This window comes from Chaetodon trifascialis, chromosome 19 (genome assembly GCF_039877785.1).
Source record: "Chaetodon trifascialis isolate fChaTrf1 chromosome 19, fChaTrf1.hap1, whole genome shotgun sequence".
Lineage (NCBI taxonomy): Eukaryota > Metazoa > Chordata > Actinopteri > Chaetodontiformes > Chaetodontidae > Chaetodon > Chaetodon trifascialis.
Genome location: NC_092074.1, coordinates 7,446,698 through 7,459,956, shown reverse-complemented (window position 1 = coordinate 7,459,956; position 13,259 = coordinate 7,446,698). Strand labels below are relative to the sequence as shown.

General features: G+C 42.1%; 1 protein-coding gene across 1 annotated transcript; it reads left to right on the top strand.

The window, feature by feature from the left end:
* Window positions 1-3,083: 3,083 nt before the first annotated feature.
* LOC139347420 (26S proteasome regulatory subunit 4) lies at window positions 3,084-12,603 on the top strand. Its single transcript, XM_070987012.1, has 11 exons — window positions 3,084-3,115; window positions 3,652-3,705; window positions 4,010-4,106; window positions 5,660-5,784; window positions 5,879-6,064; window positions 6,332-6,460; window positions 6,577-6,673; window positions 9,393-9,582; window positions 10,619-10,770; window positions 11,054-11,208; window positions 12,268-12,603. Exons 1-11 carry the CDS (start codon window positions 3,113-3,115, stop codon window positions 12,400-12,402), a joined length of 1,323 nt encoding a protein of 440 aa, XP_070843113.1. The 5' UTR covers window positions 3,084-3,112; the 3' UTR covers window positions 12,403-12,603.
* Window positions 12,604-13,259: the final 656 nt, after the last annotated feature.

The window sequence follows — 13,259 nt, the reverse complement described above, 5'->3', positions numbered from 1 at the left end:
TATATCTGAGTCATGTCTTGCAAAATCCTTTTCCGTTCACAGCGTGTACTGAGAGGAAGGAGGTGAGATCCAGATGGTGTATGGCACTAAAAAACATATGCAGAGTAAAGAATATATTCGGATAAAAAGAAAGAAATGTAATGTAATTGACCATTTGCTAAACCCCTCCCCCAAATATTGGTTATCCAATCAGAATTGGAACTGTAACCTCAACATGTGGAACGGGGCCTAACAGCAAAACTCTGTTTAGAGGATAGCATCTTTGTACAGTCTTTCCAAAACCAAAAAGAGTGTATTCAACTGGGTATCTGCTCTAACAGGTGGATCCATTAGTATGTCTGCCTAACTAACTCACTACCTGCAAAAGTAACTCCAAGGCCTAAAGGCACAGCCCTCTCTCTAGCTCCATCACATCCTCTGTGTAGTATATCCTGACCGTGTGGTAGCTGGTCCTGGATGCTAGCAGAGTTTAGGCTAACATTGCATCTTTATTTACTGTCCAGCAACCCCAGCAGCACATGCAGCTTTCGCCTCTGTCTTTTACCACAATATATTTGAAGGCTTGAAGCAGAATTTTTTTAAACAATATTATCGTATTTTAAAATCATCTGCTGCAGGGATCAGACAGCATTTTCACTGGCTAGAAATGAGAAGCCTGCATTTGTCTGCCTTTGTCTGAAATCAAGGATGCAATGCTTAAAAAAACATAATCTAATTTTGAGTGTTAAATCTGGCATCATTATCACTGTACTGGATATGTGCTGTGTGAGTGGGCAGGGCAGAGTGAGCAGTCAATTGCTGCAGCTTTTATTCATCCATTTCACACAATCGTTTTGGATGTATTTAATTTGTATACTCTTCCATATTCAACACTCTGTAAAGTACTAATGATGTGAGTCAAAATCCACCTTGACTTTATGTATTTACTTTACATGGGAACATGTTACTCTCATCAATACTAACACAGAGATGTTAGCTACCTATTCAGCAAGCCAATTACTTACCAGCAGCGAGGCAGGAAATAACACGGACACAAACAAATCACTGAAATCTTACACTGAATAATAAAACTGACTAAAATAACTGGAATCTAGCAGCCTCCACTCCTTGCTTTGGAGACAATCTAACCTGAGACAGAATATTGTGACACACAAACTGCAAAGATGTTGCTTTGCCACTGCCAATGTTCATGCACATGCACGCTACCCACACAAAATCACACACTGAAGCGCACACACAAAATGGCCTAATAGAGTATCAGAGAATATGTCAGAGAAGCTGTGCCTACACAGATACTTACAGCTTTGAACAAATGCCTGTGTGTGTGTGTGTGTGTGTGTGTGTGTGTGTGTGTGTGTGTGTGTGTGTGTGTGTGTGTGTGTGTGTGCTGCAGGCGAGACTCGGACAGATGCAAACATACAAAGGCTCTTTGTTAAAGCTTTTTTCTGAGTCACGACAACTCCCAGAGAGTTACTGACACCACTGTCGTATCCGCTGAGTTGGAAACAGTTTGAAACATACTCTAATGGAATCATCATGTGGGATCTGAAAATGTGGTTGATTCTGCTGTGCTGCAGAGGTGGCCACTCTATTCATGGCGAAGTGGGAATAAACTTAATAGCTGGCGATTTTATTGTTCACCAAAGGGGTGAAAGCTTGGTAACTGAGTAAAGAATGGATGAGTGTGACTACACTGTGAGCAAATTTGAAGATAAATGAAAATGGATGGCTTTTCCTTTATGGATGGCTTTTCCTTCATTTGCAGGGAACCAGCAGTGATTATATATCATACATATTATACAGTGTGTAACATATGCAATACAATACACAGGACAATACGTATAAGACCACTGACACCGAATCTGACTCTGACTCCAGTTAAAGACAGACATGTCTGCCCAGAGGGATTAGATACACACATAGTAACAGCTCTGAACAATTAGCTAATTATCTTAATGACTTAATTAGGATGGGTGGGATGTTGTCAATATTGTGTGCATAATTATTGATTTATCATGTGCATGACAGCGACAGGGGAGGAGAAAAAGCAAGCAAGTTAATTTAATAGTCTCGGTGAACACAAAGACCTTGAGATCCATGCGGCACTTGGTGCTAGTCGAGCATATGCACTGTGAAGAAAGCTTTTGTCCAGCAACAAAATGAAGATAATATTATTCCTGCGACTTTATTATATGTTGCACACCAAGGTCATGACTACTGACGATGGAACCCTGTGCCTAAAGCCGTAAATCAATGTCTACCTTTTCTTGTTAAGTGCGTGTCTTTCGTCTAAGTATTAACATGTTCAAGATGGGATTAACCATGCTGGTTCGTTTGTTCATCTTCATGACACAATAAACTCACTTTTTGTATGGTTGTAATTACATGAATAAGCTGGCAGTTTGCTTCTTTACCTCCTCTAATTATGGCCCACATGAGTAATAGTCAGTCAAAATGTGCAATAATGTGATGTTAATTAAATGGATTTAATAAAGTTCAAAGGAAACCCTCCGTTAAAACAACACACTGTGTGCTGTTGTAATGAGTTTGGACCATGAAGTCTCTACGCATTTATGCAACTTCACTGGAATTCATAGACTTGAAAGTATGATTTCATCAAATTATACTTTTTTGAAGTTAGTCTAATACATACAGTTTAGTGGACCATAAAGATGTGTTTGAAACATTCCAGCCAAATACGTTTTGGTTTGATGTACACAAATGTCTCTTCTTGACTTCTGACATAATGTCTAAGGAAATCCTTTTAAAGTAGAAATATAAGAAACACACACACACACACACACACACACACACACACACACACACACACACACACACACACACACACACACACACACACGTATATAAATGTATATATATGCATATATGTATATATTTAAGGCTGAACTACATAAATCAATGTTTGCATTAAAAACGACAGATTGAACTTTAATATAAAATTGTTAAATCACCAATAAGATCATAAATGTAGCCTGCAGTTTTGTACAGAAAGCATTTTAGTCACGTAGCGTTACAGCGGACTCATCCTAAGGACTTTTGGTCCTACAAAGACGCCGTACCCTATGACGTCACTTAAAAGCGACAAGTAACAATGGTAAGTGAGCAAGCAATTTTCTCTGCGGCTCGTATATTGGTTTTACTAAAACGTCTTGTTCGCCGATAAAACATCTCTTATTGTGCTTGAAAGGTTAATATTCGGGGTGTCATGTAGATTCAGAATTTTTTTTGTCTTGTTTACGACGTAACAACAGAATTAAAAGCAGGAATGAGCCTCCTAGCCGAAGGCTAGCGTTAGCTGTATTAAATTGGCTTTTTCTCTGTTGGCAGCAGCCGTTATCCTAACTCTTACTCGCAAGTCATCATTTTTAAGATAAGCTTGTCGATAAAGTTGGTCATGTTTCTATGTTGATGGCATTACTGTCACAGAGTTTGTCTTTCCATTGAATTTAGCTATCCTGGCAGGTAACGTAACGGAGAGGTACGCTAACTGCAGTAAACAGCTCGGCTAATAAGTTACTGAACTTCGCTAGGAGGGGAAATCTTTGTCTATACAGTTCAGAATGCTCGGGTGGCGACTTTTCTTCTTCTTTTCTTGAAAGCTTTATTGACAAATGCCGGATATTTTTGTAGGGTCAAAGCCAGAGTGGAGGCCACGGTCCGGGGGGAGGCAAGAAGGATGACAAGGTGAGAATGACACAGCTTCTACTCGCCAATGCATGTATTAACGTCGTTGTTTTGGTCAGCAAATGTTACTGTTTTTGTATGGTTTTACATGACAATTAGGGCTGTAATATGTGACAAACCTTCCATCAATTAAATCATATTTTTTCTGTATAACATCATAAGATATTTGGTTGTGCTTCAGCTGCTTTTTTCTCATTATCTGGCCATCCAGCCACACACGCTGTTTTGATTAACACTGGTCTCCTCCTGCATGTTTCTGCCTATAACCTTTCTGACACGTCACCCCACTTTGTGCCAATTGAAGGATAAGAAGAAGAAGTATGAGCCTCCAATTCCCACCAGAGTTGGCAAGAAAAAGAAGAAGACTAAGGGACCAGATGCTGCTAGCAAATTACCTTTGGGTAAGGAACTGAAAGAGGAGAGTTTGTGAAGATGTGTTTCAGTGTTTCCCCTAGAATTTTTTTCATGCCCGGTGGCACCCACCGAAAAAGCCCTAAACAGACGAGACGTGTGGGATGGTGTATTGGCGCAGTTGGATTAAGCCAGGTGGCACAGCAAGCAGTCTGCAATTCTGCAATTATCATATTTGCATTCAAATTTTTGTTCACCCAGACTGTATTCAAGATCACAAGGAGAGGGTGACTTAATAAGGTGCATTTATTGCATACAAATGGCACTTCAGCCACACAGTGTGCATTGTTCTGTGCTGCACTTGATTTTTCTCGGTTTAGAGAAGAACTTCACCAAGGCTTTGTGGTAGGGGAATTTCCTACATATAATTGATAATAATAATTAATAATTCTATCAGTTATAAATAATTTAAACATTTAACAAACATTAAACTTAGAAGTTTTTTGTTCGTTTTATTATAACAGAGTTACATACATTTGACAATGCCTGGGGAAAAATGACCCCTTAGTGGTTCTAGTGGAAAACCAGCCTGTTGTCTGTGTTATTTTCATCATTATTGCTTACCAAAAAGAAAAAAAGAAGCTCAATCAGAACAAAAATAAAAGCTAAACAACAAATTGGAAACTTACCATGGGGACTGTGGTACAACCAAGGGCTGTATTTATGGTTATTAGGCCAGTCGGGATCCCAGCCAGATGTTCTGTGTTTAGCTGTATTTTTCTTTTTTTTGACTGGGTTTCCAGTCGGACCGGGCCCGCAGTCACCCGTCGGACAGGTGTCAGCCGCAGTAATGGTCCTGGGGCAGCCCCCCTCTCCACTGCACTCTGCCCCCTTTCTTCTGTCTCACCTGCACCTGTCATTTTTTTTTTTTGAGTTGCCTCTGTTACTCTCCCTTCATCTATTTTCCTTGGCTCTGGAGTCTGGCAGCAAAACTTCTTTTTATTAAGTTGTCTGTCGCCCACGATATTTTTTCTTCTCTTCGGCGGCGCCATAGTTGGCTAGCTACAAGCCTTAAACATCCCATAAAATATGCCCACGCTCTCAGCCGCGGTACTCACATCGTTGCTAGGCAAAGAAACAGGTTGACTCACGTTGCGCTCCACAGAGATGCTCCTTAATGTAAATGATTATTGATTTATGAATGAATGGATAGGTGGCTTATTTTTGGCATATTGATTTTTTTTGGCCTGGGGATCTGTACAATGGTAGGGGAAACACTGTGTTTTATCTGTCTGGTGGCCTGTCTCTCTGTTTTTGGAGCTATGTTGTTTATGATGTGTTAAATTCTTAGGTCTCTTGCCGGGCTCTATTTGAGCTCACTAGATACAACTGGTTATATTGTTTTGCTTTTATCCCTGACTTCCCTGGTAGAGAGACTGTAATGCTATTGTAATGTGATGTAAATATTGAGGGGGAAATACTTGACATTGACAGCCAGCGTTAGAGGGAAGGCAAAGTCTGTTTGTGGCTGTATCAAATTGGTGGTGCATTATTTTGTTTTTCATGGAGGCTTTACATATGCTGGCCTGTGTTTGCCTTTCAGTAACCCCTCACACTCAGTGCCGCCTGAAGCTGCTGAAGCAGGAGCGGATCAAAGACTACCTGCTGATGGAGGAGGAGTTCATCAGGAACCAGGAGCAGATGAAGCCTCTGGAAGAGAAACAGGAGGTCAGCCCTCTTTTCATGTGTGCCTCGCCTGCTTTTGTGCTGCATATTCGAGTTTAATGTAGATACAATAATCCTGTTCTTACCTTTTTCACAGGAGGAGAGGTCAAAGGTGGACGACCTGCGCGGGACCCCCATGTCTGTTGGCACTCTAGAGGAAATCATTGATGACAACCACGCCATCGTTTCCACCTCAGTGGGATCAGAGCACTATGTCAGCATCCTGTCCTTTGTGGATAAGGATCTGCTGGAGCCTGGCTGCTCTGTCCTGCTAAACCACAAGGTAACAATCAGTGAGAATCCTTATTTTAAGCATACCTTTTTAAAAATACATGCATTCTAATCAAGATACATTTGTTAGAAATGTTCAGATTCAGGACGCTGAAAAGAAAATTATTACAGTTAAATAACTTCTCGCGAGTGTTTCATACTCAGCTATTAACTGCTTTAACTGATCTAGAGTCAGTAAGTATCCTGCAATTCCCTGAAACACTTTAAAGAAAGTTTTGGAAGTTCTTAGTAATCGGCCTGTTTTGTGCATCATTTGTAGGTTCATGCTGTGATCGGGGTGCTGATGGATGACACTGATCCCTTGGTGACAGTAATGAAGGTGGAGAAGGCTCCACAAGAAACCTACGCCGACATTGGTGGACTGGACAATCAGATCCAGGAGATCAAGGTATGTCACAAATGCACTTCAACCTGCAATGAAAATATAAAGTTGAATGGTTGTGTTGGTTGCTGTATTAGTTCATCATCTTCTCCTAACACGATGGCTTTTTTTGTTTTATGCAGGAGTCAGTGGAGTTGCCTCTCACACATCCAGAGTATTACGAAGAGATGGGCATTAAGCCACCCAAAGGTGTCATCTTATATGGACCACCCGGCACAGGTAAGTGCTCCCATGAAACATTTTACCGTCAGCAGTTTTCAAACTCCAGCAAAACTTTACATTCTGGGGGCCTCTTTGGGTTAAAGACAAAGATAGAGATGAAAGATAAAGATAGTAAGTCATTGGTCAGACAACTAAAATATGATGCTGATTGAATAATCCCTTCCTCAACTCCCTTCAGATAAGACATTGATTGCCTTACAGTTTAACTACCTGTCAATGTTGCTACTGGTAATACTTGGAGAAATTTTCAAATGATACAACCAAACTATAAAGGATTATTTATAGAATGTGAATAAGCCATGTTTTCAAGGATTAACTTAATTTAGAACTTAATACGACAAGAAGTAATGGTGGGTTTTTCCTGCCCAATGTAGAAGTACAGCAGCCTTTGAACTGGCTAAATTTGCAACACACTAGTTTAATGTAAGTTATCACCTCGGATGAGGATGAACAGGGACAGATCAAGACCTCATTGCCCCCTTCAGTTCAATTGAGATGCTATTGCAAAATCTTTTAAAATTCCTGAAAAATGATCATTCGACGGGGCTGCACGGTGGCATAGCAGGTAGTGCGCGTGCCTCACAGCAAGAAGGTTGCCGGTTCGATCCCCAGGTCAGTTTCTGTGTGAAGTTTGCATGTTCTTCCCGTGCATGCGTGGGTTCTCTCGGGTACTCCGGCTTCCTCCCACAGACCAAAAACATGCTCATTAGGTTAATTGATGACTCTAAATTGTCCGTAGGTGTGAGTGTGAGTGTGAATGGTTTGTCCTTGCATGTGGCCCTGCAATCGGCTGGCGACCGGTTCAAGGTGTACCCCGCCTCTCGCCCATTGTAGCTGGGATAGGCTCCAGCCCCCCGCAACCCCGAAAGGGATAGGCGGTATAGATAATGGATGGATGGATGGATGATCATTCGACTCATTCGATTTCATAAGAGATCTTATAACGCGATATATGCCAGCTGTGAGAACCTGAGGTTCATCAGGCAGAGGGATTTGAATTTGAACATTGATAAGGACAAAGGCAAAGATAATCTCCGGTGCAGGCGTTGTCCCAGAGAAGTTCAGGGAAGTGTTCCACACTATAAGACACTTACATCTATATAATTTTACACCTGTTTGTAGTTGTTCGTTTGCTTTAATGTTCCTTAAACACCAAAGTGCCTGATTTGAACATTCCACAGGTAAACCGGTTCATTGGTAACAGGTAATCGTGTCATGATTGGGTATTAAGACAGATAAATGCAGGCTGAACAAATGTAATCAACAGACTCATGCACTTCGTGTTAAAAAACATAATCAGCATCAGAAAGTATTCGACCACTTATAGACAATCATCTTATACCATAACTTTTGACTTCCCGGTTCGTCACATTAGTTTGAAGTACTTTTGAGATGAAATCCACAGATACAGGTGTTGCTGCCCCAGTTTGGTATCACTGGTAAATTCCATTTGGCCACTTGGGACCTTTTGTAAAGGGCATCACAACAGGGAAGGTGAGAGACTGTTGCTAACCTCCTGCAGCCCCTTGGTAATGCCACTGATGAAAGTGCTACATCGTCAGAGTTACACTGGCGTGATGATTCAGAACAACAACAAACTGCACTGATGAAATATGCTTCTTCTGGCCTGAACCGTGTCATCAAAGCAGGATATTTTCTGAACTACCAAGACTGCCTCTGTGTCCTTTTCAACCTTTGTCACAGTGTACAGCATTAGAAAAAGTCATTTTACAAATCAGGTGTGTTCTTCACTGAACAGCCTCATTAGTGAAGGAAGTAAAGGTTAAGTGAGGTGGTCTTCACTTCAACTTGGCTGTGACTGTCTGTACAGTCCTTCCAACCTTCTTAGTGCATTTTTAAAGAACTACACATCAGCACTGTTACAAGTAGAGTAACAGTACAAACTTGCACTCAGAGGCAAGGAGGAGACACATTGTCAGTATTTAATCCTTGTTGGTGTCAGCAGTCATACATTTATTTACTATCATACTGCCAGTATGCACAAAGATAAATGTTAGCAGAACATGGACAGAATCCATGTGTCTAAGATTAGTCAAAAAAAGCCAGAATTCTGACCTTTGTCTCTTCAAATTGGATAGAGAATTGTTTTTAATGGCATCTCAATCAAACATAGTGAATTTGTAAATGCATATATTCATTTCCTTTAGTGATGGAATCAGTCTCTTATCATCTGTGTGAATGTTTTGTTGCATTTAGACGGTGAACAAAGCAGATATGATGGAAGAATGTGAAGCGTGTGACCTTTTTAGAGCTGCTTTTAGGGGCACCTGGGCGGCGGGAGCTATTTTTGGTTCCTGAAAGCCTTTTTAAATTCACATGAGAGATTTCCAGTGACAGAAAATACATCTTGTGTTCAAGTAAAGAAAAAAACAAACAAATACCAAATGAAATCCGACAATTTAATGAGATATATGAAAGAAAATGTCACGGGAAACATCAGGAGCCTTTGAAAAGCATTTCTCTCGGAAGTGACATTTTGTTGAAAAGCTTTTCATCACACTCTTCCTCTGAGAATTCTCCAAATGGGTACATCACAGACCAATTTAAATCTCTCAGAAAGCTCGACTTGCTGTTCTGCCCATAGTTGATAACATCCACCTGGATATTAGGCAGCTAGAATAAAACCCAGCAGTGAGCAGGGTCTCAGGGGGACCGCTTAACTGACTACACTTAACCTGTTCCTGTTTATCACCAGGAAAGACACTGCTCGCCAAGGCCGTAGCCAATCAGACATCCGCCACCTTCCTGCGTGTGGTGGGCTCAGAGCTGATCCAGAAGTACCTGGGAGACGGGCCCAAGCTGGTCCGAGAGCTCTTCAGAGTGGCAGAGGAACACGCCCCCTCCATCGTCTTCATCGATGAGATTGATGCCATCGGCACTAAGAGGTACAGACTGTATTCCAGACAGAACGCGAGAGACTGAGAGCATGAGAGCAGCGGTAATGTGCGACATATGGTGTCGAGGAGTCAGAAGGGGATGACAAGGTGTTGGATTAGTAAGTGTGATGACTGGCTGTGCCTTAATATATTACTGTTTTATTTTTATTCATTACCTAACAGCATGTTAACAGTTCAGGCTGAGTAACTTTCTTCATCATCTAGCTGAAAGTTTGTTTCTGTTTGGGAGATTTTACATGACGTAAGCCTTTTAAACTGCACAGTATACAAAGTTTATTCATCGAATTAGTTGAGGCACATCACACTTTGCAAGCCTGTGTTTCAGGTGAGCATGATGTAAGGCAGTTGCTGTAGCTTGTTCTCTCTCATTGATTGAAAAGATGTTCCAGGATCTGTGGCAACACACTAGGGCTGGGTGATATGGTAAAATTTTCCAACCAGGCACCGTCAGCCCAGTGACCAGCTGTGAATGCAGGGGGAGGGGCTGGGCCAGGGGAGAGGATGGGTTCTTTAAAGTAATCCGGTTTGTTGGATTCATCTGCCACCGGCACACTGACTCATGAATGACTCCTTTGGTTTGCTATGTTCCACAAGCTCTCTAAGCTTTTTTTTTGTCTAATAAATAAACAAAATGAACTCTCAAAACATCAAGAGAAGAAATGTTTTTGCAGCTTTTTTCCACATTAAACAGAAAAATACAACCATAAACCTTCAGAATACAAGTATGCTAAGCTTGTCCTGTTGGCAACAAAATGTAAGAAGACGTTGTTAGGTAGGATATTGGCTGACTTGAGTCAATGAGCCTGTGCATGACTTTGTGGGAATTTGACTTAAAAAATAAATAATAAATGAGCCTGTGCTGTAGATGTGGCCCAGCCTTTTACCTCACATGGAAAAAGACAGAAAACAGCTCCATTAAATGGGTCAGTGAAAACAAAGACTGTAGGGTGGACACATCTGAGGATGGCGGGCGATGCAGTGGATTCCATAAATTCTTCAGATAAATGTCTGCTGTGCTGTGTAGGTATGACTCGAACTCCGGTGGTGAGAGGGAGATCCAGAGGACCATGTTGGAGCTGCTCAACCAGCTGGATGGCTTCGACTCGCGGGGAGACGTTAAAGTTATCATGGCCACCAATCGGATAGAAACGCTGGACCCGGCCCTCATCAGACCTGGTCAGTGGGACTCTGAATGGAGCTGATTCTGCCTGCATACCTACAGTTTGTCTTTTAGACATTTGGGAAATGGTTGTATTCTGCCGAGTCGTGGCAGGAAGTCCAAACTATGCCAGATTTTATTTTTGCTTTTGGAACTGAATGTTCATGTTTTCTTCTTCTCTGGCAGTCACTTGTTGGCATTGGTCTACTGAATAAAATGTCCTAAACTTTTTAAATCAGCAAAACAATAAGAAGCTCTTCGCAGCAGCGGTGTGTGATGTGTCTGTTTTCTTCTCCTCAGGGAGAATCGACCGTAAGATTGAGTTTCCCCTGCCGGATGAGAAGACCAAGAGGAGGATCTTCCAGATCCACACCAGCCGCATGACAGTAGCAGATGATGTCACCCTTGATGACCTCATCCTGGCTAAGGACGACCTATCAGGAGCAGACATTAAGGTAAGACTGTCGGCGTTGTTCTTAAGATTAGACAGAATCTTACAAATGATGGGTTGAACAATAGAACTTGACATTTTCCCACCATAGCCAGAACACATGATGGCTGGGGACAGTGAGTCTTTCGCATTCTGTCTTCACTCCTCCAGATGTCGTGGTGTCTTAGGAGTACATTGTGTTAACATAAGGGCGGATTAAGCAGCATGGCAGGGCTTGTGTCCAATCGAACTGCAGCCTGGCTCGGGAGATGTACTCTGTTTTCTTCATTTGCTCCGGCCCGGTTCTCTGACTCCAGCCATCTATTGATTGTGGGACTTCTTGGCAGTGAGCCAGCTCACACGGTGGCTCAGCAGAAAGGGGAAACATTATGGAGCTGTTTGAAGGGTAGACGCGAGGGCTGATTTTCGAAATTACTGCAGCATCAACACTTATTTAATTGTGTTATGTCCAATCCAGAGTGGTAACTGCCCATTTCCATCTTTACCTCTCACTGACTCGACTCTGCTGCCCCCATGTGGGATCTGATAGAACTACACCACTTTTCGGGTAGATTTAATTGCTTTAACGTTGTCAACGTTATATTTACAATAGCTGGAATTGAGGAGAAAAGGATTTACTGGCGTTTCTGCTATCTGATACTGTTAGTGTTCAAGAACTTCATGTGGACTGAAGTGTAAAAGCATTTAAGTGAGGCCTCCACCCAAACTCTGATCTTTTGATTGCCAAACAGCCTTGTGGGCCTGAAAGGTGGCTGTCACATTCATCCTGTGTTCTGAACTGGGGCCAGTCAAAATAATATCTTTTAGAATTAATATATGATGATTAATTATACACTAGTTACTAGTTTACCCTGTTAAGCAGCAAAGCTAAACACACAAAGTCTGACCAATTGACAACGCAAAGCAGCGTTACTGTGCTTTTGGTTCCAGTCATATTAGAATGAGCTTCCACACCCATTTTCACTGGATTTCTACACAGTGTTATGCACCTGTTTTGTTTTACAGATGCACTTAATAAAGTTAAAATCAAGCCTGACACTCTCTTCCTCTCTGTGTCCTCCAGGCCATCTGCACAGAAGCAGGCCTCATGGCATTGCGGGAACGCCGCATGAAAGTCACCAACGAAGACTTCAAGAAGTCCAAGGAAAACGTCCTGTACAAGAAGCAGGAGGGCACGCCGGAGGGGCTTTACCTCTAACCTTCAAACCGTCACTCCCTCACTCTCACCCCCCAACCTCACCCCTTCTCTATCGATCGCTGTGTGAAAGAGAGGAGGCAGCAGTTGACTTGTATGTCTCCCCAGACAGAGTTTTGATATATTTTGTGCATTTAATGTCTGGCTTATCCCGCTCTCCTGTTACCGTTATGTGTTAAGATAATAAATGTAAGGACAAAAGAGTGAGTGGTCCTCATGTGTTTGTCTGTTTTTATACTTTTTATTTGCTTCATCTCAATTCTTGCTTGTCTCACATAGGCAGACCTGTCTCCACACCTCGTTTTCGTGCTGTGCCAGCGCTCGAAAAGTCTCGGCTGCACCCATTATCGTTCCAGCACAGAAATAAAACAGAAACCCTCTGGCTCGTTTGTGTTTCACAATTGTCTTGGGCAGCGCTAAGCCCAGGATGCAGCGATGGTCCGAAGAGGGGGAGGGAGGCTGAGATAGTCGGCCAATGGCAGGCTTATACCCTCAGCCTACTTCCTTTGAGTCAGAGGCAGCATCTGTTGGCGTCGACTTCATATTGGATTCCTTTATATTAAGTTCATCTCTGTGCTGTAATATCTGGAGATAATTAATCACATGAATTATTCAATCGGTTCAGCCTCTGCATCGTCGCCCTTGGTGTCACAAACAGAATCAGTCGTGTCAATATGTTTTTTTCTTGGCTTGTGTCTTCCTCAGATACTCTGAGGATGATACACCTGTTATTTCAAGAGCCCAGAGACATGAAACAGGCCTGAAGGAACTGCCCATCCCCTCCTTTTAAAAGACGCTTTCTTCACTAATTACTAGAATATTCCATATGACTCCCACACACTTGATGGCAGCGCAGATGC